Raw genomic sequence first — 26,466 nt, forward strand, 5'->3', positions numbered from 1 at the left:
AGAAGACGCTGCACCTTCTGTAGGCTGAGAGGAAAGTGAGCGGAGTCTCCAGATGATGGAGACCCAAACTTCGCCCAAGGATGAGGTGGCTGAGGCAGTAGAGCTGGAGCTTGAGGCCGTGATCGGATTCAATGGTGAGACCTCGAGCGTGTCTGGGCTGGGTGGTTTAGGGACCCCAAGGACAGTGTGGTGCAACCAGGGAGAGTGAGACACCAGGTGGCACCTGGAAGGCAGCTTGGGACGCTGGCATGAGTCAAGCACTGGGGACCCAGACAGCCTCTCCTCCCCAAAGATCTTAGAATCATGTCCTCGCTCCAGGCCTTAAAGAATGGGATGGGTTTTGCAAACGTCTGAAAGGAACCAAATGCCCCCTCACTAGGCCATAAGGATAAAAAAAATGCTATCTGAAACCGTTCTCGCACTGGCCAGCTCTCCCCTGGCTCTAAGCCCCACACAGCCAGCAAAACTGCCTGCGCCTCAGTATTGGGTTACAGAATACGTGTAGGTCCCTGGGAACAAGTAACCTCTAAAATCCCAGCTGATACACTAATAAGAAGGGGCTGGAGGGAGTGGGGAATTTGTGTTTTGAGCAACCGCTTTAGGGGATGATTTGTCTTCTAACCAGAAGGAAGGTGAGGATTTCAGACCATGATGGACACCAGGGGGGGATGGACCGGAGAGGTGCTTTGGTCAGAGGGGCCTGGTTCTGACTTATGACCACCTCCTATCTGGAACATGAAGAGGGGAAATGCTGTTTGGGTTTTGAGAAGGATGAAAACAAGCAATGGATTGCATTTTAGAAAAAGCCAGCTTTTAAAGAAAGTGCATTGTGATGCCTGAAAGCTTTAAAATTGTAGTAATGTAGACACAGAACAATCAATACCTAAAGCTTTAGCACATTCTAGGACTTGGCTCTTGAGTCTTCTCTTCGTTTTATGTTAACGGTCTCTGATAGAAATCGAGCACTTAGTACACCCTAGTACTGGCCATCTTTAGAGCTGGTCACCAGATAATCGGTAAAGGAAGTGAGTGACCTGCTATAAGGGCAAAGGATCACACTGGTGACCAGTAGAGAGCCCTGCTACTGAATTGAGTACTGTTCAGTACTGTTTTGTAGCGCTCAGAGAGTATTGTCAGTTATATCTCAGTGTCTCCAATTATCTTGGCCTTTTAAAATTCAATAAAATTGAATTGGTTTTGCCTTCTTGGTTTTGTGACAATTTATATTCTTTCATATAGTCAAATATGCATTTATGTAAAATTACTGAATGCCAAGTAGTACGGTGGGCTTCCCAGGTGGCTCAGTGGTAAAGAACACGCCTGTCAATGCAGGAGACACGAGATGTGGGTCCCATCCTGGGTCAGGAAGATCCCCTGGAAGAGGAAATTGCAACCCACTCCAGTATTCTTGCCTGGATAATCCCACTGATAGAGAAGCCTGGCAGGCCTACAGTCCATGAGGTCGCAGAGTCAGACACAACTGAGCACACGCGCGCGCGCACACACACACACACACACACACACACACAAATAGTATGCTATGCACTGAAAATATAGAGTAATTCAGGGGGTAAATCCATAGTCATACTTAGGAACAAGAGCGTAGAAAAGTGGAAAAATACAGTGAAACCCAAGGAAAAATCAACCATTATTACTTGTCCCAAAGACATCTCTGTTAAACTTTTGGTATGTTCCTTTCAAATGTACATTGACATAACTTTTTAATAAAAGTGGACTCATGCTGTATATATTCCCTTATAACCAGACTTCTTTCCACCTAGGATGCCCTGAAAATCTTTCCTTAGCAGTGAATATACTCTATGCCAACCTTGTCAGTAAAGTAAAATTACCTAATACTGCCCAACCCCCAAACACACACACTTATTTTAGTTGAACTAAGGCTTATTTTAAAAGCCTTATACTCAGTCTAAAGAAAAACACTTAGCCACTTCTGCCCTTGACTTTTATTATTTTCAACCTCTCTTTTAGGACATGTCCCCACTGGTCTAAAATGCCATCCTGACCAGGAGCATCTGGTCTACCCTCTGGGTTGCACCATCCTCATCCAGGCAATAAATACTCAGGAACAGAACTTCCTACACGGTCATGGCAACAACGTCTCCTGTGTGGCCATCTCCAAGAGCGGACTTTACATTGCATCCGGACAAGTCACATTCATGGGCTTTAAGGTGAATACACCAAAACACCATCCACTGTGTATTGATTCAGAAGTGCCTCCCAAGAAAAGCTGCCTCATTTCATAGTAGCTCTGCGCTGTCCTGTTTACACCCTGCCTCCTCTTCCCTTGACCTCTCTTGGAATTCATTTTCGCTCTGTGAGGCTGAAAGTAAAGGAACCTGGTGGTTTTATACCCAGTGCAGCAGTTTGTGACTGCTCATACCTAGAAACAAAAGTCCCTGCGAACACCTGTTTCTGTTTTGTGGCTGTCGTGTTCAGAAGACGTGCTCTAATTCCTAGAAAAGTGATGAATGATTATTTTTTCACACAGAGAGGTAGCTCTCTCCTCTGGTCCTTCCAAAGCCTGAATATGGTCTGACAGTGCATTCTTGCCCCCAGGCAGATATCATTCTGTGGGATTATAAGAAAAGGGAGCTGATGGCTCGGCTGTCACTTCACAAGGGCAAAATTGAAGCTCTGGCCTTTTCACCAAATGATATGTACTTGGTATCACTAGGAGGCCCAGACGATGGAAGGTAATGAACTAAGCACACTTACTTCTTTTCTGTAGGCATATTTCTAGACATGTTAACAACTGTCCCCTTCCTAACATTCTCTGTTTGCCTATCTGTATTTGAGCGTGTGTGATGTGAAAAGCTTATGAAGCTCATATGAATTGGGGGAATTATAAATTTTTGGTGAAAGAGATCGAATTAAGCTGAAAAGACAGAAACAACGAAGAAAATAATGTAACTATGAAAGTAAAGTACCTGCATATACATGTAGAACCAAACAAAAAATGGGGAAAATGTTATAAAAAAAAAACCACGTTAACTTTTAGTGGCCATTGATAACTTAAAATATTTATAAATTTTTAAAGACTTAAAGTGCTTATAGAGAGTCCCTCAATTAGTTGGGAAATTTATATGCCCTATAGTAAGAAAAAGCACAGAATAAAGAATTCTGCTTACATGAAACTTCATCTGTATGAAAAGACTGCAAAGAAAAATAGTGAAAATTAAATATTCTGAAATGTTAAGAATCAAAAGAAAAAAATTTAAAAGCCTGTGAGGAAAATACCATAGGATGCTGATTCTCAAGCCTGGAAGTGCACTGAAATCACCTGGAAGATTTAGAAAATTACTGGTGGTTGGCTCCACCTTCAGAGACTTTGATTAATTGGCCTCAGTTTTAGGAGTTCTAAAGACTTCCCATGTGATCCTAATTTGCAGCTAAATCAAGAATCGTTGCTGGAAAAGATGACATCATCCTTGTCATCATCATCAACCATAGCTGGTTTTGTTTTTTTTTTTTTTTTTTTGAGCGCTTACTACAGGTCATATGTGTGCCAAGCATCTTAACTGCATTATCTCATTTAAGCCTCATGGCACCTCCACGAGGTGGAGCTCTTGAGGCTATATGACAAATGAGGAACTTGAGTCACCAGCTGCTAAGTAGCAGAGCTGGGGGACAAACCCTGAAGTGAGACTTCAGAGGTGGCATTTTTAACTTCCCTCACTAAGCCGGGATCTTTGCCCTCAAGGATCTCACAGTCAAGGTTAGTAGGGAGAGAATACATACAAATGATATTGGGGGAAAAGTATTTCAAAGCATTATATTAGGAAGAACAATCAATGCAGTGCATATTCCTGAGTAAGTGCTAAAGGAATACCCGAGGTTTGCGTAGGACTTAATACTTTGGTGCACTTTTACAGATATTTTCTTGTTTGAGCTGCAAAGCTTAATTATAATGGAAATTCATGTTCATGTGTAGTTATATATTGATAGTTCTCAGTATATAGCGAGGTAGTCACATGTCCATGGCCCATCCCCATTTGACTGTTTTTTTCCTCAACAGAAATGCATCCAGCAGTCTATTACTATTCTTAAATTATGGTAGTTGTTCTCAATCTTGGGCACACATTGACATCTAAGGAATCATTTTTGCCAGAATACTTCCCCAAGGACATTGTTTACATGTCGTGTTGCGCAACCTTTCCCACAATCAATTTTAGACCATTTTCAACCTCAAAAAGAAACCAGTGCCCACTAGCAGTCACTCCCCATTCCTGTTGTGTTAGTTCCTTCTGTGTAGCAAAGTGAGTCAGTTAAATGGAGCCACATAACCATTCTTTTTTGGATTTCCTTCCCATTTAAGTCACCACAAGATCATTGAGTAGAGGTCCCTGTGCGATACAGTAGGTTCTCGTTAGTTATCTATTTTATACATCAGTTCAGTTCAGTTCAGTCACTCAGTCGTGTCCAACTCTTTGCGACCCCATGAATCGCAGCACGCCAGGCCTCCCTGTCCATCACCAACTCCTGGAGTTCACTCAGACTCGCGTCCATCGAGTCAATGATGCCATCCAGCCATCTCATCCTCTGTCGTCCCCTTCTCCTCCTGCCCCCAATCCCTCCCAGCATCAGAGTCTTTTCCAATGAGTCAACTCTTCACATGAGGTGGCCAAAGTACTGGAGTTTCAGCTTCAGCATCATTCCTTCCAAAGAAATCTCAGGGCTGATCTCCTTTAAAATGGACTGGTTGGATCTCCTTGCAGTCCAAGGGACTCTCAGGAGTCTTCTCCAACACCACAGTTCAGAAGCATCAATTCTTCAGCGCTCAGCTTTCTTCACAGTCCAACTCTCACATCCATACATGGCCATGGGAAAAACCACAGCCTTGACTAGACAGACCTTTGTTGGCAAAGTAATGTCTCTGCTTTTCAATGTGCTATCTAGGTTGGTCATAACTTTTCTTCCAAGGAGTAAGCATCTTTTAATTTCATGGCTGCAGTCACCATCTGCAGTGATTTTGGAGCCCCCCCAAAATAAAGTCTGACACTGTTTCCACTGTTTCCCCATCTATTTGCCATGAAGTGATGGGACTGGATGCCATGATCTTCGTTTTCTGAATGTTGAGCTTTCTCCACTTTCCACGCACTCTCCACTTTCACTTTCATCAAGAGACTTTTTAGTTCCTCTTCACTTTCTGCCAGGAGGGTGGTGTCATCTGCATATCTGAGGTTATTGCTATTTCTCCTGGCAGTCTAGATTCCAGCTTGTGCTTCTTCCAGCCCAGCGTTTCTCACGATGTACTCTGCATAGTAGTGTATATATCGGAGAAGGCGATGGCACCCCACTCCAGTACTCTTGCCTGGAAAAATCCCATGGACGGAGGAGCCTGGTAGGCTGCAGTCCATGGGGTCGCAGAGAGTCAGACACAACTGAGCGACTTCACTTTCACTTTTCACTTTCACGCATTGGAGAAGGAAATGGCAACCCACTCCAGTGTTCTTGCCTGGAGAATCCCAGGGACAGGGGAGCCTGGTGGGTTGCCATCTATGGGGTCGCACAGAGTCGGACATGACTGAAGCGACTTAGCAGCAGTGTATATATGCCCCGGTTTGATTCCTGGGTCGGGAAGATCCCCTGGAGAAGGATAGGCTACCCACTTCAGTATTCATGGGCTTCCCTGGTGACACAGATAGTAAAGAATCTGCCTGCAGTGTGGGATCCCCTGGAGGAGGGCATGGCAACCCACTCCAGTGTTCTTGCCTGGAGAATCCCCATGGACAGAAAGGCCTGGCGGGCTAGCACAGCACAGTGTATGTGGAAAGACTGATGCTGGGAAAGACTGAAGGCAAAAGTAGAAGGGAGCAGCAGAGGATGAGATGGTTAGGTAGCATGACTGACTCAATGGACATGAATCTGAGAAAACTCTGGGAGATAGTGGAGGAGAGAGGAGCCTGGCCAGCTACAGCCCATGGGGTTGCAAAGAATCGGACACGACTGAGAGACTGAACAACAGTGTATATATGTCAATGTCAATTTCCCAATCCATCCCACCTCTGCTTGTAACCGGAAGTTCATTCTCTACATCTGCAATTCTATTTCTGCTTTGCTTAGCAAATTAGTTAGTCTCTACCGTTTTTCTAGATTCCACATATAAGCAATATTATACAGTATTTGTTTTTCTCTTTCTGACTCACTTCACTCCATATGACAATCTTTAGGTCCGTCCACATCTCTGCAATGATTCCAGTGTTTAACGTAATACCCCCTCCCCTGCATTTTTGATATCATTAACCAAGCACTATCAATTTAGGACTGAATTGTATGATTACACCCAGAAAGACGCAAAGGTAAGCTACAACATGTTTGAGTGTGTGCTCAGTTGTGTCCAACTCTTTTGCGGCCCCAAGGACTGGGGCCCGCCAGGCTCCTCTGTCCATGGATTTCCCAGACAAGAATACTGGAGTGGGTTGCCACTTCCTACTCCAGGGAATCTTCCTGACTCAGGTATCAAACCTACATCTTCTGTGTTTCCTGCATTTGCTGCTCTTTACCACTGAGCCACCTGGGAAGCCCTAAGCTACAACAGAACTGCTCTAAGTATGGTCCCCAGACCAAAGCATGACCAGACTTTTTAGCAAAGCAGATTCTCAGACTCCAGCCCAGAGCTACTGAATCAGAACATCTGGGGGCAGGTCCTAGCTTCCTGCTTTGGCAAGTCCTCCAGCTGAATCAGCTACATGGCATGGTCAAGTTTGAAAACATGCCTATGTCCTTCTCTTTTATTGCTTCTAATTAACTTTTTTTTTTTTTTTTTTTGCTGGAGTATTTCCCCAAGGAAATTTTTTACAAGCGATAAATGAGTGGTAAACTTTTATGCCCTGCCTATCTCAAAAATCTCTTTATTTTAGCAAGAGACTTAGATGTCTGGGGGTTGAGGGGGATGGTCAATATAATTCTTTCATTCCTTTGTGAGTAACCTCTTGTATTTCTTTCCTTCTAGAACGGCTAAAAGAGCCATTTCTTATTTTGAAAGCCCGTTTCCCCCTGATTCTCTTTGTCCTTTCGTCCGAGCAGTGTGGTGGTCTGGAGCATAGCCCAGAGAGAGGCCATCTGTGGCAGCCCCGCAGCCGGCCTCAATGTCGGGAACGCCACCACAGTCATCTTCTCCAGGTGCCGCGACGAGATGTTTGTCACTGCCGGAAAGTATGTGTCTGCTGTCAAGGTTTCCAGAACATGTAAATCACCCTATTTGCTTACAAAGAAAACACGGTCATTCCAATTAGGGGGAACGTGGTTTTCATCCTGAAAAAAGAGATTTCATCCTAATTTTCATAATTTGGGAGTCACTAAAAATCCCAGCTGATGCTATCGGTAGAGAACCTACCTGCCAATGGAGGAGGGAGTTAGCACGCACGTAAAAATTATTTTGGCTGGAAGTCCTTTTAAATACAGTTATTTGATCATTCTGTGCTTCCTACTGAAAAAGTTCTGCTGATCGGCTAAATCCATTCCTGCCTCTGATCTGTCTGTTACAGATAACACAGTGTCCACAATCTGTGCTCACACTCAGGGCATGTGTGCACACTCAGTAACTTAGTCATGTCCGACTCTGCAATACCGTGGACTGTATCCCACCAGGCTCCTCTGTCCATGAGATTTCCCACGCAAGGATACTGGAGTGGGTTGCCATTTCCTTCTCCAGGGGATCTTCCTAACCCAGGAAGAAAAAGTTATCGCTCTTCAATAAGATTTCTGGTTTGGTACCCATCTATGCTAGATTCTCGGTGACAATTCCAACTTCCGGTATTCATTATACCAAACCAAGGGAGAAAGCCTGCAGATGCTAGTACTTCAGCATCCAAATGACAAGTGTATCTTGGGGAGATCACCAGACCATAACAAATCTTCAAAAATACCTAGTTCTCTTCCTTTCAGCTTCTCCTTCAAAAGACTGCAGAAAACAGAAAAGAGATGAAGCATTTATTAAGTGGGTCTCCAGTTGATTATTTCTTTTCTCTAGTGGGACAATTCGAGTATGGGAACTGGATCTCCCAAACAGAAAGATCTGGCCAACCGAGTGCCAAACAGGACAGATGAAAAGAATAGTCATGAGCATCTCAGTAAGAATTACTCTGTTGTTTTATGTAAATATTAGTACAAGTCCTTGTTAACAGTACTGAGCAAGACAGGGGTATGTGGGTGTGTGTATGTGTGCTTGTGTGTAGGGACATGTTCTTTGGGCTGGGGGTGGGGAGGGGAGCCCTGGACATGGAGGGCACTGCCAGGGGAGGCACAGGTGAGGCAGTCTCACTTTAGGAGTTCCTGTGGGAAGCTGGACAGGCTGCCTAGACACAGCTCTGGGGGAATCTGTTTCCGTGGACCTGAACTGCCATTAGACCCCAGGAATCTGCCTCACCTGGTGGGAAGCAGGGTAGCCAGGAGGTGCTCAAGGCCCACAGCACCTCCTGTTGCCATTCATGTTATTTCTGCACAAGAAATAAAGTTTCTAACAATGAAACTCCTTGTTGAAATGCAGTCTCCTCCACAAAGAGGGATTATTCATGTGTCTTTAATGTGGATTCAGATATTCATGTATATAACCCCATTCTCCACTCGTTTTATGAATGTAGACTTTGGGAAACAGGAAATAAAGCAAATACATATTCTCTCTCGAGAAGCACACCTTCACCCTAGGAGCCCTTCGGAGATGCCTCAGGGAGTGCATGCTAATAGCAGACATAAGTCCATTTCAGTGAAATTCACGGCTGATTGGAGTCTGATGTTTCATACTGAATTCAGTTCTGAATTTGGCCCTGATTCTATTCCCCTTGAAGGTGTTATTACCCATCTTCGAGTCTGAGGAGACAGAAGTCACCTTGAGGACTTTTGGAGGTCTTCATAGGGTTCAGAGAAAGCTCATCCCCTCCCTGATCAGGGGCTCCTGGGCATCACTGGGCAAACCAGGTCTTCAGGTTTCCTTGTCTCTCTCATCCCCAGATGGCCGATGATGATAGCTTTTTCTACCTTGGCACCACCACTGGAGATATTTTAAAAATGAACCCCAGGACAAAGCTGCTGGCAGACACAGGGCCTGCCAAGGACAAGTTCAGTCTGGTGAGTAGAGACCATCAAAGTCTGCTTGCCCTGCTGTTTTCTAGTGATTTCTTCCTGCCACTGTTAGCACAGACTTCCATCAAGGGTTTGTGGGGAGAAACAACACGTCTATGATGCACCCAAGGCCACACTGCAATTTGCAGTGTTCATTGACTAGTTCACTCAAACCCTCATCACTGGTGTATATTCAGGATATCCCAGATGTCCTCAATTAGGGGTCAGAATCACACTGGGTTTTTTTTGTTTGTTTGTTTGTTTTTGCATCTTCAAAGCTTAAGGCCTGTGGCTTTGTGATTTGTAATCACATCCATTCCAGCATTTGGGCAGTCCAGTTGCCATGTGTAAGTGACATGTGCTCTTTGATTTACAAGACTATCTGTCATGTCTTTCTAATCTAATAACTAGATCTTAAACTTTAGCCTCAGCTGACATTTTAAGTCATGAGCAAGACTTAAAATGTAGAAATTGTAGAAATTGTTCATTGTTTATATTTGCAGAATTCCTAACAATTCAGGTTAAAATAAGAGACTTTGATCTCTAAACCAAAATAAAAAGCCTACAATCAAAGGGTAATTGGACAGAATAAGTGCTGTTATTTCCAGTGCCCCCAGAAAGTTACAAGGGCTGTTTCTACTAAACTTTGGATTTGAAAGCTTCTTTCAGGTTCTGCACCTGTCTATCTCATGTCTGATAATGGAACAGATGGTTCAAGCTTAGATAATTTTCCACTTAGCTGATGGTCCCAAGAAGCTTTGAAATATTGCACCGTGTTCCTGGGAAGGTGTTAGAGTTTTCTTAGTCATATAACCACTAGTTATTCAAGCTTTTAAGGAGATGGGTAAGAACGGGAGAAAGCCACAGTATAGGTAGAGAAGAGTCTAGCAATGAGAAGAGTCTAGCAATATGCAGAGTCTAATCATAGGCACAGGCCAAATCAGTGCTTTTCAAATGATTTTTAGGAGAGGGATTCCAATATATTCAACAGATGAAACCAAATCAGATCAGGCTGAAGGAGGGCAAGGTTGAGAGTCCTGCCAATTCTGACTCCTCTGAAGGGCTCCATGAAACACTTGGTGAAAATTCTGACCTGGATATTTTTGCTGAGTACTTGGAATGTCAGTGCCTCTCCAGAAAAGATGCTGACTGTCTCAGTGTTCTTCAAACCTGTGGCACTTAAGTTTCTCCCATGGATGCTTTAGTGCTTAATTCAGGTGTAAAGGTAAATTACATAACATAAAGCAATGTTTCCAAGATGCCTGTTACACAAGTGGAAAGATGTAATTCTTTTAGGGCAAGGGGATTGGAGATATTTGTTTGAATATCAAGACAGTTGGTTTGAATATCAAGTAATTCTTTATCTTTCTAACCATAGAGCCAACTTTTTTTTTAATTTAGATTTTTGTTTTTTATTGAAGTATTCAGTTGGCCAAAAAGTTCATTGGGTTTTCCATACATCTCACAAGAAACCCCAAATGAACTTCATGGACAAACCAATATAATTAACTTACAATATATAGAGCAAGGGGGCTTCCCTGGTTGCTCAGTGGTAAAAAATCTGCCTGCCAAGTAGGAGAGATGGGTTCAATCAGTGGATGAGGAAGATTCCTCTGGAGAGGAAATGGCAACCCACTCCAGTATTCCTTGCCTGGAAAACTCCATGGACAGAGGAATCTGGCAGGTTGTAGTCTAGGGGGCCACAAAGAGTCAGACACAACTGAGCATGCATGTACATATACATATATCCCCTCTCTTTTGGATTTCCTTCCCACTTGGGTCAGCACAGAACACTGAGTTCCCTGAGCTCTGTACTGGAGGTTCTCATTAGTTATCTATTTTATACATAGTATCAATAGTATATATGTGTCATACAGAGGAAAGTTAAGTCAGAAAAACAAAAATTGTGTATTAATATATATATGTGGAATCTAGAAAAATGGGACAGCTAATCTTATTTGCAAAGCAAAAATAGAGATGCATAGATTCCTAATGATGAAACCATTTAGCTTTTTTCCCTTAATTTTCTTTCTCCCCCTAGGGAGTGTCAGCTATCAGTTGCCTGAAGATGGGGGGTTTGTTGGTGGGCTCTGGAGATGGATTGCTGGTCTTCTGTAAAAGCCCCAGCTACAAACCCATCAAGTAAGTTACCTTACAGGGTTTGGATGAGGAGAGACCCTCTAGAGAGAGATTTGCTTAAAGTCGGCAACTAAATGATGTGGACAAAGTGATATTTGGTTTAAAACCAATCTCATCTTGCTGTTAAAATGAGCAGCTGGAAACACAGTAGATGGTGGTTTTTGCCAGTGAAAAGATTCCACCTGTTAGACATGGAGTGAATGAAGTGTTTACTGGCCATGGTCATTTGTACCCATTTATTTGCCTGGAATGTTCCCTGTATCTGAATCCTACTTGTGTTCCACCGCCCATTTAGAGGGACATCTCACTGTAAACTTCCTTGATTATCATAAACCACATGGGCCTCCCCCTTTGCTGACCATGGGCACTTGATATTCCAACTCCTGCCTTTCCAACTGTGTGATCTCCTTGAAGGCAGGACTCAGGTTCTTATGCCTGATATATATCCTCTATAATGCTTCAGACAGTTAATAAATGCTCATCAATTGAGTAAATCTTCTTTATCTTTTGCTTCTCCTTAAAGGAAAATCCAGTTACAAGGTGGAATCACCTCTATCACACTTCGAGGGGAAGGACACCAGTTCTTTGTAGGAACAGAAGAATCACACATTTACCGTGTCAATTTCACTAATTTCAAAGAGACTCTCATCACGTCTTGTCACTTTGAATCTGTTGAGGACATTGTCTTCCCATTGTAAGTAGAAGAGTATAAAAGTGATAAGAATGTAGAGATTTGATGCCATGTGCAAGGAAATTTAATTTTATTAATAGATGTTTCACCTACTAACATAATCAATCATGATAAATCATAATGTAATTTACTCGGTTCTGTCTCACCACAGCAAAGATTTGAAACAGCAGACCAGTGTTACAGCTTGGTTACAACTCAGAGTTTTATTCAGCAAGCAAAGGATAGTACACCTTCAAGTCGTGAGGGTGGGCCGACCCCAAAGGAGAGGCCTCAATCCTTCTTGGCTTCCTCCATTTAATCATTTGTCTCCTCCCTGCTGAGCCTGCCCTATGCAATTGCGCTAGCCAAGAAGGGGGTGCGTTTGTTTCATCTGAAGTTCTCACTCCAATCCATGGATTTTCTTTTGTTCCATTTTCAAGGGCTTTTCCCTTTCTTTGTCTTTTAGCCACCACCCTTTTGGACTCCTTTTTCCTATTCTAACTACCTAACAATAATAAATTATTATTTTTTTCTCCATGAATTTTTCTATTGTAGTGAATTATGTTAATAGATTTTCTTTGGCTTTTACCAAGCAGCTACATTCATTTTATAATTCAAATTTGGGCCTCTTTGGAATGTTGGCTTTTCCAGTAAATTCATCATGGAAAGGGTGAACAGACTGGAAAAACTTTTCTGTGTTTCCACTGCTGTCTAGAGTAAAACTTGGTAATGCCTTTTTTTAAACATCTTTCAAGTCGTTTGTTTGCACCCCTTGTGTCTTCCAGATTTGGCTTGCCTGATGGCAGTGAACCTAGTTGCTATATATATTGGTAAATCCCTCACAAGACAGTGAAACACATAACCATGAGCAGTTTTAATGTCAAACAGAGCTGCCATCAGAGTCTGTCATTATTTGCTTATGAAATCTATTTGTCTTTGGTGAGATTTGTCCCATAAAGTTGGTCACAGTTTTTGCTTTGAACTTCTTCAGTAATTCATTTGAATTTATAAGACTCAAGATCATTGTTGTATAGGTAGCAAGGCTCTTTGAAAACTTGGTCCTTGAGGTCACCAAATGTAGTTTTGGTTTCCTGAGCCTTTGTGATTAGGTTCCTCCTGTTTCTAATAGTGAAAATGGCTGGTGCCTCCCATCAGGCGAATTCTTATTTGAAAATTGGTCATTTCCTTTCTGCGTCACTTTTCCTCTCTTTTTCTAAGGAGCTTGGTAGAATCAATCTGTAAAATATTTGGTCCTGGTGTCTTTGTAAGGGTAAGTTTTTAAATGTCTTTTCAATTTCTTATGCAGTCTTTAATCTATTCAGGTTTCATACCCCTTTCTCTTTTTTTAACAGCTCTATTGAAATATAATTTACATATCATAAAATTCACCCCCTATACAATTCAATGGCTTTCTTAGGAGTATATTTACAGAGGTTTGCAACCATTATCATAATCTAATTTTAGAATATTTCATATCCCCCTAAAGAAACATCCTTTAGGGACTTCCCTGGTGGCTCAGATGGTAAAGCATCTGCTTGCAATACGGGAGACCCAGGTTCCATCCCTGGGTTGGGAAGATCTCCTGGAGAAGGAAATGGCAACCCACTCCAGTAGTCCTGCCTGGAGAATCCCAGGGACGGAGGAGCCTGGCAGGCTACGGTCCATAGGATCGCAAAGAGTCAGACACGACTGAGCACCTTCAATTCAATTCAAAGAAACATCCTAGTAGTCACTTTAAGCTTCTAAGGTTCAGCTTTCAGCCACCCAAACTAAGCACAGTTGGTGAATGTAGTCAGTTAAAAAAGCTCTCAGATTCATCCATATAGTGCTGACCTCAAAAAGAGAATCTTAAAATTTTTTAAAAAGAAAGAAAAAAATAGAATTTAAAAAAGAAAAGTAGTGTCCTCTCTGGTCTCTGCCTCCTGTTTTTTGTTTTTTCTTTTTTCCTCTCAAAGTTTCCTGCACCCCCCACGTGTAGAATTCAACTGGCACACAGGAATTGGGGCAGTTTTTAATAATCAGAATTTAGGTCTTCCTCTTATGATTCTCTTGCTGCCAGGGTTTTCCCTTTAAATTCCAGATGGCTTTTCCAGCCCCTTACCCTTTAGTCAGTGAGGCTGTGGTTTTTCTGCTACTTTTTTTCTGCGGTCACCATACCTAAGGAGTTTGGGGCACCTCTGGTTAGAAAATCACACAGTAATGATTCTTAACCCTTTCTAGTTGCACTTAAAAAAAAGGTATTTATTTGTTTATTTGGCTGTGCCAGGTCTTAGTTGATCTTTGTTGCTGCATTCAGGGTTTTTCTTTTTTTTTTTAGTTGCGACATGTGGGATCTACCCAGGCCCCCTGCGTTGGGAGTATGGAGTCTTAGCCACTGAACCACCAGGGAAGTCCCCCAGTTACACTTTCACAAGAGGAAGCTCTTCTTGATTTCTGTCTATTTTAAAATATTTTCAGTGTCTTCAGGATTTGGCGGTCTTGTTATTGTGTTCATTTTATCTGGGTTTTATCATTGTTATCTGTGAGAAGGTTTGTGTGACGATTTCACCGCTCCAAAATGTGGTATTTTATTTACTAATTTTGGCCAAGCAGTGCGCCTTGTGGGATCTTAGTTCCCCAGCCAGGGACGAACCTGGGCCCCCAGCAGTGAAAGCTCCCAGTCCTAATAACTGGGCCACCAAGGAACTCCCCATCAAATGCCATTCTGCACAAGGAATCTGTAAGGCCATTAAGCCTGAGACAATAGGCATCTAAAAGCATCCTGGTGGCTTTCCTGGTGGCTCAGATGGTAAAGAATCTGCCTGCAATGTGGGAGACCCGGGTTCAATCCCTGGATTGGGAAGATTCCCCTGGAGAAGGAAATGGCAACCCACTCCAGTATTCTTGCCTGGATAATCCCATAGGCAGATTAGTCTGGCGGGCTACAGTCCATGGGGTTGCAAAGAGTCGGCACGACTGTGCAATTAACACTTTCAAAAAGCATCCTTCCCTACATCCTCAAGAAGCCCACTTTAACGCCAAACCTGCATCCGAGAAACACTGAGCGTCTTGCGCAGCTGCATAGCTCACTCTCCTGGTGACTTCTCTGCAGCGGCACCGCCGAGCTCTTCGCCACCTGCGCCAAGAAGGACATCCGAGTGTGGCACACGCTGACCAACAGGGAGCTGCTGCGGATTACCGTGCCCAACATGACCTGCCACGGCATCGATTTCATGCGGGACGGCAAGAGCATCATTTCCGGTAAGGTTGGCGTACCAGGTTTGACTTCCGCTTCCGGCTGTGGCTTTGGTTCTTGCCAGTCTTTTCCAACCAGGCTCTGCGTGAGGATGAACTGCCATGGCCTCGCACGGTCCGCTTGCTTGTCATCTAGCCTGTCTTTGGAACTCCCTTCCAGCTAGGATTCTTTCTGAGCTAGGAATTACTGAACAGCAATTTCTCTTACCCCGCATTGCTTCATATAGCATGTTGCTTTCTCTCTGGCCGGGAGAATTCAGTGATTCACCTCACAGGGTGGATTTGAGGCCTTAGTGAGTCCAGGGTTCTTGTGTGAGAACCCTTTTTTGTTGTTCAAGAGATTAAAAACCTGACTTTAAGTTATAGCTCCAAGGGAATTTATTTTTAATTCAGTTGATTATGTCATGCCAAAATATTTTAACATGAATTATAGACACCATGATATTCTATTTCTGAAGACTTCAGTATGCATCTCTGAAGATATTTTCCTATAAAATAATAATTTCTTAATATCGCCTATGTTCAATCCATGTATAAATTTCCCTAGCGCTCAAAAGTGAATTACTGGTTCACATCAATGAAAAGTCAAGTGAGTCTTTCAGTTCAGTTCAGTTCAGTCACTCAGTTGTGTCCGACTCTTTGCGACCCCATGAATCGCAGCACACCAGGCCTCCCTGTCCATCACCAACTCCCAGAGTTTAGGGGCAGGTATTAAAATGGTAATATCAGGGGAATTCCCTGGAAGCCCAGCCGTTAGGACTACATATTTCCACTGCAGAAGGCAACGGTTCGATCCCTGGTCAGGGAACTAAGATTGCATGTGCCTTGATGCAGCCAGAACAATCATAATAATAATATAAAATTGTGATATCAGGAACCATCTCACTGCCCTCTCTTCTTGGCTTGGTCTCCTTGTGCTGCTTCTACCCTGGGGCATGTTTTCTCCACATAGTGGTCCCCAGGAGCTCTTGGCTTGCATTCCACTTAGAGCTAACAAATCCTAGGGTCAAAAATCTTGGCATCATCATCACTTCTCTTTTTGTCTGTACCAAAACCCTGTTTCTCCTGCTCCAATGGCTCCCTCTTCAGAGTATATCCAAGATTCCATGCATCTTATCATCTCCACCGTCATCTCAGTCACTACCACCATCTCTCTCCTAGATTATTCTAGTAGCTTCCTACCAGGACTCGTTGCTTCTACCCTCACCCATCACCCTTCTTCCATGATCTGCTCTCAACACAGAAGCCAGGGAATTCTTTAATTTGTAAGATTATGCCATTTCTAGTACTCAAAGGTTTTTTTTCCTTTTTAAGACTCTTTTTTTGGGGGGATGTGGACCACTTTTAGAGTCTTTATTGAATTTGTTACAATATTGCTTCTGTTTTACGTTTTGGTTTTTGGCCAGGAGGCATGTGGGATCTTGATGTTAGCTCCACAATGAGGGATTGAACCTGCACCCCCTGCATTAGGAGGCAAAGTCTTAACCACTAGACGGCTAGGGAAGTCCCCAGGGCTGACTTGCTTTTAAACAGAACTCTTCTGGAAGCTGACTGCTGATCCCTGGTTGACATCCCAGTTGCAATATCAACCATCTGGCTGAATGTGCAGGTTTTACAGCTCATGGGAGAGGTGGGGGTTGGCCTCCCCAACTTCTGTCTCCTGGGGTGGGGTGCACCAGGAGGCAGGGTTAGCTAAGGCGAGTCGTTCATTTCCTTTGGGAGGTATGGCCAGTTTGGGGAATCAGGGAAAAGAGGGCTGTGATTCCTGGCAGTGGGTGGGGGACTGGCCTCTTCCCTCTATCACCACCACTGTCCCCTCACATCCTGTCTCTCTCTTAGGATTTAGAGTATGCTCATCCTGCCTGCCTTCTCTTTCCCTTTCATGCCAGCGTGGGATGATGGTAGAATCCGAGCCTTCGCCCCGGAGACAGGCCGACTGATGTACGTTATTAACAATGCGCACAGGATTGGCGTGACCGCCGTCGCCACCACCAGTGACTGTAAAAGGGTCATCAGCGGTGGAGGAGAAGGGGAGGTACTGTTCTCCACGGCTGAATCTTTTAAAAATAGCCGCACATTCAGAGCAAATGCCCCGTTTGTTACTGTTGTTCAGTCAGCAAATTGTGTCTGACTCTTTGTGACCCCATGGACTGCAGCACACTAGGCTTTCCTGTCCCTCACCATCTCCTGGAGTTTACCCAAGTTCATGTCCATTGAATCGGTGATTCTGTCCAACCATTTCATCCTCTGTTGCCCTCAGTCTTTCAACTGCCCCATAACAGGACACTAATTTGATTTTTTTCATCTGTACTGGGAGTCAGGCAAGACCAAATTAAGATTTTGATGAAACTCTGAAGTCCATCATACATTAAAGTTCTAATAGTATAAATACACATATCAATATATTTGTTCCCAGAAAGGACATTTAGGATACAGACATGAAAGTGTTCTATATGGAATCGAGCTAGGGATCCAAGTTGGTGTTTTGCCAGAGGTTTGGAATACCTTTTTTTCCCTTTCAAAAACCATAGTGAAGTTGCTCAGTCATGCCTGATTGTTTGCGACCCCATGGATTGTAGCCTACCAGGCTCCTCGGTCCATGGGATTTTCCAGGCAAGAGTACTGGAGTGGGTTGCCATTTCTAAATTGTCTTTATCTTGTCTTTTAAAGGAAATGCCATTTTTGGACTCAGTTCTTTAATCTACCCATACACTTTGACCATCATCTAAAAATTATTACACTCAATCATTTTCTTGCATCATTTCAAGGAGCCTAAAATGTCTTTTCATACATCTCAGTGTCTCCCTTCCCCCTACTCCCCGTATTTTTTTTTTCCATCCCAAAGCCTTCCTTCTCTCAACATAGAACATTACATTTTCCTTTCCTTTCTCCATGCTATCATAGGAATGACCTAAGGAGAAGAAAGAGACAGCATCTTCATATAGCCTCTGGCAGAGATCAGACCAAACTAGTTAGTGTCTGAGTGTTTTAGTTCTGGAGTCACATTCAATTTTCTCAAATTTTCTCAAATTTCACTCCCACCACTTCCAAGTTGTGTGACCTGGGCTGTGTGCTTTAACCTCTCCGTGATTCAGTGTCCTGTAAAAGTAAAGTGTGACGTGAAGATAGCAATTCTTATATTAATCAGATACTTTACACCCTTTCTTTTGCACTATGTCTTCAGAGACTGGTGTGCCTTTCATGGCAGAGCATATCTTCTTCTGGACAAGGCCCTGCAGATGCTCCACAGACCCGCCCAGCCCTGAGCCATCTCCCTCCTCTCTGGACCCTTGTGGCTCCATCCCCTTCCGTCATTCCTGCAGCCTAGCTGTTGCTAACACCCGCAGCATCCTTGCTTGCTCCCTGAGCCTTTGGGGGCATCTGCCTTGCTGAGGAAGGCTTCCCAGGTGGCTCAGTGGTAAAGAATCCGCCTGCCAATGCAGGAGACATGGGTTCGAGTCCTGGGTTGGGAAGATCCCCTGGAGAAGGGAATGGCAAGCCACTCTAGTATTCTTGCCTGGAGAATCCCACGGACAGAGGAGCCCAGTGGGCTGTAGTCCATGGGGTGGCAGAGTCAGACATGACTGAGCACACGCATGCACCCGCGTGGCTGAGGAGGGCTGCTGGAGGAACTTACACATGACAAATTGGTTGCCCCTGACCCTGGTTAGCAATCTTTTCACAGTCCCTCCTCCCATTTCCCATGGCTACTAAAGACCTTTCCTTCCAAGAGACATAGTCTTTAAGGTCTTTTTAGGTATGGGAGGCCAAGGCTGCTGGTCCGCAGGTGTGTACTGATCTGAATGCAATCGTTGCTAAGATACACTTGAGTATTTTACTTCCATTTTCATTGGTAAATGGCCATTACTTGAGTTGTGAAGACCCTAGATTTCCATTTAGTTTTCGACTAGACTATGGGCTCTTTCATTGTCTTGTATCACTTACACAAAACGATTTCTGCTTTCCTTGTTTTTCCTAAGTCTAACACATTCATTGTAGGAAGCATCTGACTGTGAGCATCTGACTACATGATAATGTTTTCTGGTCTAGCTGTGACAGCATGTTTATCCTTTACAGGACCCACTGTTATAACCAAATAACTTTCCTTTTTACTTACCCTTTTTTTTTATTACAGTTAGGGCATCAGTTGTAAAATTTTGTGTGTAGGTAGTTGTATCACCTCTGCATTTCATTTCAAGTTGACAGAGGGGTATCAGACAATATTTGTTATTGAAAGTGGGTATTGACTTCAATGGGGTTGAGAACCACCGATTTTAAATGATTGAAACTGAGCAGCTTATGTGAAAGTTTAAATATGGCCATGGGTACCCAAGAGATTCCCTGATGGCACCAGAAATTTGATAGCAGTGCTCAGCAGAAATGAGCAGACATTATTATTTCACTCGGTTCAGCAGCAGCCCTTGCACTACTAGTTTTAGCAGCGGGGGCCTGGTAAATTTCTCAGCCCTAAAAGTAAAAATGGATGTAGGCTCCTGGTAGGCGTCTTCCTGGCTCCATGAAAGAATATTCCCGCCCTGCAACTTGATATCCCCACCCCACTCAACCAAGATGAGAACAGGGAATTAGAAAAACAAATCAGGCCCAGGAGGTGAGAACACTCTTGGGATCTGTTTTTCATCAGAAAGTCCCAAGTTGGAACTGAGAGCCTGTGCTTTGTGGCTTCCAGGTGAGGGTGTGGCACATAGGTCACCAGATCCAGAAGCTGGAGGAGGCACTGAAGGAGCACAAGTCCTCCGTGTCCTGCATCCGGGTGAAGAAGAGCAATGAGGAGTGCGTCACAGCCAGCACGGACGGCACCTGCATCATCTGGGACCTCGTGTAGGTACCAGTGATGGGGAGGACCATTGATGCAGAATACAGTCCCAGCTATTGAACTCGAGAGAAAACTCAAAGGGCAGAAACATGACTCTGGGCAACAGAAAAGGATGCGTCTCAGAAGCCATTCATCACCATGACTGTTGAGGGTTCACAGGTACTGGTGGAAAGGGCAGAGCTTCCAGGAAGAGCTGCACCTTAGAAGTTTCTGGATGGTTAGGGAAGTAGCTCTCTAGATACACAAAGCAAGACATGGTTTAACTTACACTAATGCAACTCCCTGGCTCAGTGGTAAAGGATCCGCCTTCCAGAAAGGAAACACTTGTTCAATCCCTGGGTCAGGAAGATCTCCCAGAGGAGGAAATGGCAACCCACTTTAGTATTCTTGCCTGGAGAATCCCATGAACAGAGGAGCCTGGCAGACTGTGGTCCATGGGGTTGCAAGGAGTTTGACATGACTTAATGACTAAATAACAATGATGCAACTCCCCAAGAAATGTGTAAATATCGATTCTTCTTCCATAGACCAGATGCCTGAGTGGCCATGTCACAGGCTAGGCTCTACTGGTAAATAAGATTTCTCAGGAAGGGAATAGTGATTTCACAGCTGTCGGATCTGTTTTTCAGGCGTCTTAGGAGGAATCAGATGATCCTGGCTAACACCTTATTCCAATGTGTCTGTTACCACCCAGAGGAGTTCCAGATCATCACCAGTGGCACAGACAGAAAGGTAAGGGTTGGGACCCTTCTGGTTCAAGAGAAGGGCCGTGGTGCCTCGTGGCCACGGGTGCAGGCTCTGGAGCCAAGCCACGTCAGTTCGGAGGATGGGAGCGCTGGTGATCCTCTGTGTCACTTTGGAAATGCTGTGCCATTTTCTTGGGTGCCTATGGTTCATTGTCTGCAAAATGGACGTGACGACACCACTGACCTCATGGATTACAGTCATGCTTGACTTTAATCAAGCTTGTTTTCATATAGTGTGAAAGTGAAAGTTGCTCAGTCATGGCTGACTCTTTGTGACCCCATGGACTATACAGTCCATGGAATTCTCCAGGCCAGAATATGCAGTGGGTAGCCTTTCCCTTCTCCAGGGGATCTTCCCAACCTGGGGATCGAACCCAGGTCTCCTGCATTATAGACAGATTCTTTACCAGCTGAGCCACAATGCTAAAAGCTGAGGGTGAGGGCCGGCACAGAGCAGGCACTTAATAAGTACTGGTTTTGATTATGAGGAAATTTTTAGGGCTAGAATGGAAGTGCTGTGTCCAAAGCAGTTGTCATTTGATTAAATTCAAATTGAATGACAATGGAGCTAATCTCTCAACACTTTGTGCTGTGAGTGAGTGCTCAGTCCTGTCCAACTCTTTGCGACCCCATGGACTGTAGCCCGCGAGGCTCCTCTGTCCACGGGATTCTCCAGGCAAGCACACTAGAGTGGGTGGCTGTTTCCTCCTCCAGGGCATCTTCTTGAGCCAGGGATCAAATGCAGTGTCTTCTGCATTGCAGGTGCATTCTTTACCCACTGAGCCACCTGGGAAGCCCTCATCACCCTACTTCATCAATATGTTAAAAATCTCTTTAGCTGAGGGGGTCCATGTCCTTGGGTGGAAATCGGCCCTTCTTTTGGGGGTTGGGGGGACATTTCCCTCTCAGAGTGAGCAAGAAGCTTCAGGAGAGAGGGACAGGGAAGCTGGTTGAGGGAGGAGGGTGTCTCCCATCCAGCCAGCCACATCAGATACGTCAGATCTTGGCCTGATTCCTTGCCAATCCAGGTATTGGGTTTGGATACCCCTAATTTAGTCTTTGAGATGCCTTTGAGATAATTGAAGAGGAGGTTGCCTATTAATTGTTTTGCCAGCTGCAGTCTAAGATAATGGAGTGAAAAGTATAAAAATAGCATGGGAAAAGTTCTGAAGGGACTTGCCCTCCCCATCCCCATGCCCATAAATTTGAATCCAGAAGTGGGGTTTTTTTCTGTTTAAGCTTCCCAGGTGAGTGGGAACTGCAGCCTGAAGACCCTTTCACTGAGGCAGTCCTAGCGTGGGTTGGAAAAGAATTTCCAGACACAGAGCATTTCAGAAAGGAGTGAGTTTATTAAGAACAAAGCACAGATACGGTGGGCACTGTGAGCGCAGCGGGCCAGTCTCACAACAGGCCCAGGAGAGTTGACAGTTTTCATGAGTTAACAGCCAATTTTTATAGCCTCAAGACAAAGAAAATTCCTGGGGGAAAGCTAGCATCAGGTGGTTGGTTGCAGCGCTATAGGTTGTTTACTGGAGTGGGCATCTTTGTCTAACTGGGAGTCAAGAAGCTTGTTAGTAATAATCAGGGGCTTTTGGCAATGGTTACCAAGGGGCTCAACTTCAGAGGTGTCCTTGGTTCTGGGCTATACTTCCATGGCCTTGGTACAAGGCCTTGCATCTGTGATCTGGGGGCAGGATTCAACAACTTTATCATAAAAACCCAAGGAAGGCTGCCTGAACCAACCAGACAGAATGTTCTGGGAAGGCATGGAGAGCTGCATCCTTTCCAGTCTCTGGGCTGCTAGTTTGTGTCTCATCTGTCCAAATTGGCCCACACCTGCCCATCCCCTAACGCATGCTTGACTTGCGGTCCAAGTGGACTTCCTCTGGGAACTAGGATGGATGGATATTAAGGAGCTAATCACAACATCATTATAAATGCTCTGCTGTACGATTCGTATCATTTCTAAATTAGGGTCATATCTGCTGTATTCTAGGTTTCAGCTTATGAGACTTGAAACAGTCCATCTCCCTCTTATTTGAATTTTGACCAGACTATTCCAACCATAAATCACAAATCTGTCAAACTAAGCACTGGGGACATGACAGTGTCCCTGCTGTCATGGAGGTAACTTACTTTCTGTATTAATTTTGGGTGGGAGGGGATGGACTTGAACAGTACACATGTGACAGGGTCCATGAATGAGCAATGAGTAATAAGTGACCAAGATAATACAAGATGGTAAAAGAGCTAAAAATACATAGATCCGGTTATAGGATACTGGCTGAGAGAAGGAAACTGCTTTAGCGAGGCTGGTCAGCGAGGCCCCCTTAAGGCGGTAACACTTGAGCTGAGGCCTCAGGGCCAGGGGGACGTAGCCATGCTTTGATCTCAGGGAAGACCACTTCTGGCAGAGGACCCTCAGGAAAGCCCAGCTGAAGACCACTTTGACTTCATTGGTCAAGGAAACTGGTAGTCAAGCACTAAGGACTTACATGGATGTGATTCCTGAGAAACAAAGATTTTTGGCATGCCCCCCCACCCCCCTGCTTTTTTTGTTCTCATTATGTGGCATGTGGGATCTTAGTTCCCCAACCAGGGATTGAACCTGCATCCCCTGCAGGGGAAGCACAGAGTCTTAACCACTGGACTGACTACCAAGGAAGTCCCCTCAGCATGCGCTTACACTTCCTTATGCTTTTAGTCTGAAAACTGAAATTTATTGTTAAAGCGATCCAGCATCCACAGAAATTATAAAAAAAAGAAAAGAAAAAAATTTAAAATAGCATACACAATTTCTAGCTAAATTCAGAGGAACATAGATTCCTGGTGTTCATGACTGAAATACAGCAAGTGTCCATTAACACGAAAGACGGAGAAAGTTCCAGGTGTAATACATACCTAAGTTCCCACTCCCAATTTCCGGTCAAGGGCTCTTTTGTTTAGAAAGAAATTTTATTTTTGAACAGGTTGTACATTGACAAGGTTCAAAGTTCAATAAAGTATAAAAGCAGTATATTCAGAGAAAAACCGTCTCTCTTTGAGCTCCTGTCTTTCATTCACCCCTAACCTAGTTTCATGGCCCAGGAAGGTGGCAGGGGGTAATATAATCAGTTTCCGTTTAAACCCGTCCCTGCAAAATCTTCTGTTGCTTTGAGTCTGAAGAGAAGGTGGGGATAAGTGTAGGGTGAGGAAGAAGGAGGGCCAGCCACAGCGAGAGCTGACTTTGTAAGGCCCAGTCTCCAGAATTTTGCAGAACCGCTCATTCTCCAAGCTGAAGGCCCTAAAGAAATTTCATTTCCCCTCCTGCCAAGCCTAAAGAAAGCTTTGCTCTCCTCCTTTAAGTGCAGAATTGTGTACTGGCCGGTTTCTTCTTCCCTTTACAGCTTCCTCCAGGCTCAATCTGCTCCATCTAACCAAAAAGCGCTCTCTGTCTCAATCCAGTTTACCAGCATATCAACATCTCTTTAAATAGAATGCAAATTTAAAAGCCACTCCTAAAAATATTAAAATGATTTCTCCATCCCCTGCCTTAGCCTATTTATAATGTCAGCCGATACATCATCCCTGGGTATATTTCTGCTGCCTGCTATATAAAGTAGAACCTTCGTTTGCTGGCGTGTGCTTGGATGATTCCACTGAGCTGAATCCTGCCCTGTGCTTCATTCTCCAATTCCAGATTGCTTACTGGGAAGTGTTCGATGGCTCGGTCATCAGAGAGCTGGATGGCTCCTTGTCCGGGGCTGTCAACGGCATGGACATCACAGTGGAAGGGGTGCACTTTGTCACAGGTCAGTCCTGGGATCAGAGAATAAAGCCAAGCTTAGCTTATTTAAATGGAAACCTGGAATTCCCTGGCCGGGGGGCAACTGGGGTGACCCCAGAAGGATCTAAAGGGCAACGTGGTTAGATTCAGTCCTGCGCACTGCAGCCTGTGTGGCTGGGAAAGAAAAATCCAGAAGTCACATTTCAATGAGAAGACACATTTGCCTAAGAGCCTGCTGCTGCTGCTGCTGCTAAGTTGCTTCAGTTGTGTCCGACTCTGTGCGACCCCATAGACAGCAGCCCACTAGGCACCCCCGTCCCTGGGATTCTCCAGGCAAGAATACTGGAGTGGGTTGCCATTTCCTTCTCCAATGCATGAAAGTGAAAAGTGAAAGTGAAGTCGCTCAGTTGTGTCCGACTCTTCGAGACCCCATGGACTGCAGCCTACCAGGCTCCTCCTCCCTCCATGGGATTTTCCAGGCAAGAGTACTTGAGTGGGGTGCCATCGCCTTTTCCATACAAGCCTGAGGGGCACAAATAAAAACTAAGCTTCCACTGTTTGCTTTTTCTTTGTGATGGGCAGCAGTGATATGTGCTAAGTCACTTTAGTCATGTCTGACTCTTTGTAACCCCATGGACCGTAGCTCACCAGGCTCTTCTGTCCATAGGATTCTCCAGACAGGAATACTGGAGTGGATTGCCGTGCCCTCCTCCAGGGAATCTTCCCAACCCAGGGATCAAATCTTGTCTCTTAGGTCTCCTGCATTGGCAGGCGGGTTCTTTACAACTAGCACTACCTGGGAAGCCCTATTTCAATTTAAAAAAAGATAAAAATAGGCCTTTACATAGACTGGGCTATCCAGCCTGCCTTGCTGTAATGTTTCCTACTGAAGTCTTCAATGCCAGGCTTTTCAACCAGTATGTCCAGGGGGCATTTGCTACACAATGTGCCTGCCCATTGCAACAGCATCAGTCTTATTTCTTGCAGCCTCTTTGAGTCTTCAGGATAGTAACCAATTAACGTTCTAAATCAATGAAAGTTTCACAGATATATTTACATAAAGTGAAGTCACTCAGTTGTGTCCAACTCTTTGCAACCCCGTGGACTGTATAGCCCACCAGGCTTCTCCGTCCATGGGATTCTCCAGGCAAGAATACTGGAGTGGGTTGCCATTTCCTTCTCCAGGGGATCTTTCCGACTCAGGGATCGAACCCAGGTCTCCTGCATTGTGAGCAGACGCTTTAACCTCTGAGCCACCAGGGAAGCCCATATTTAAGCAGGATATAAAAGTAGACACGGTATAATCCCAATCACATATTCAGCTGTGTATCTATGTAACTTACAGAGAAAAGACCAGAAGGAACTAAACCAAGAAGTTAGTAATTGTTATCTCTGGATGGTGAGATCAAGGGTGATGTCACCTTTTTACTTTTTTCCCCCTATTTACTGCAACAGATCTAGATTTTTCCCAGTCAAGGAAGAGTGTTTATAAAGATAGGTTTTTCTTCCTTTAAATCATCACATGGGGAATGTATTGAATGATCATTTTTTAAAATCAGGACTGTTTTCTCTCTGTCCTGTTGCACCATGCCAAATAACTGTTTGTCTTTTTCAGGTGGAAATGACCATCTGGTCAAGGTTTGGGATTACAATGAGGGTGAAGTGACCCATGTTGGGGTGGGACACAGTGGCAACATCACCCGCATCCGGATAAGTCCAGGAAATCAGTACATCGTTAGCGTGAGTGCCGACGGGGCCATTTTGAGGTGGAAATACCCATTTCCCTCATGAAGCAGCAGAGATCTCCTGGATCCACAGCATCAATTACCATCTTGTTGAAGAAGCCTGAGACTCCTAGACTAATCTTGCTTTCTCATATCTGTGTTTTTGTTCTTTGACCAAAATATTTTATCTACAAGTTTCTCCTTTCCTTTATAGAATGCAGTGCACATTCTTGAATTGTATATTAAAATTGAGATGTGTTCAAGAATAATTA

General features: G+C 44.3%; 1 protein-coding gene and 1 long non-coding RNA gene across 5 annotated transcripts in view; one reads left to right on the forward strand and one right to left on the reverse strand.

The window, feature by feature from the left end:
• On the forward strand, nt 1-26,463 carry CFAP52 (cilia and flagella associated protein 52). Of its 4 annotated transcripts, none has more exons than XR_003590698.2 (14): nt 1-134; nt 1,990-2,189; nt 2,578-2,714; nt 7,048-7,176; nt 7,994-8,093; nt 8,971-9,087; nt 11,123-11,223; nt 11,744-11,914; nt 14,982-15,130; nt 17,014-17,159; nt 19,812-19,963; nt 20,588-20,690; nt 22,701-22,831; nt 24,384-24,490. XR_003590698.2 is itself a non-coding variant. In XM_004012696.5 (14 exons), the coding sequence occupies exons 1-14, from the start codon at nt 53-55 to the stop codon at nt 26,259-26,261; spliced, it is 1,875 nt and encodes a 624-aa protein (XP_004012745.3). In that variant the 5' UTR covers nt 1-52; the 3' UTR covers nt 26,262-26,463. The 4 variants fall into 4 exon arrangements, 3 of the variants coding, with proteins under 3 accessions (XP_004012745.3, XP_027830696.1, XP_027830697.1); XM_004012696.5 differs by lacking the exon at nt 22,701-22,831 and adding an exon at nt 26,086-26,463 and having other exon boundaries at nt 24,384-24,495; XM_027974895.2 differs by lacking the exons at nt 2,578-2,714; nt 22,701-22,831 and adding an exon at nt 26,086-26,463 and having other exon boundaries at nt 7,048-7,208; nt 24,384-24,495.
• Nucleotides 22,034-26,466, reverse strand: part of LOC121820583 (uncharacterized) — a 7,042-nt gene continuing 2,609 nt past the window's right edge. Inside the window, exon 3 of the long non-coding RNA XR_006061162.2 lies at nt 22,034-24,502. This is a non-coding gene — a long non-coding RNA (uncharacterized LOC121820583). The remainder of the gene's footprint in view (nt 24,503-26,466) is intronic.

The sequence above is a fragment of the Ovis aries genome, chromosome 11, assembly GCF_016772045.2.
Source record: "Ovis aries strain OAR_USU_Benz2616 breed Rambouillet chromosome 11, ARS-UI_Ramb_v3.0, whole genome shotgun sequence".
NCBI classification, from domain to species: Eukaryota; Metazoa; Chordata; class Mammalia; order Artiodactyla; family Bovidae; genus Ovis; species Ovis aries.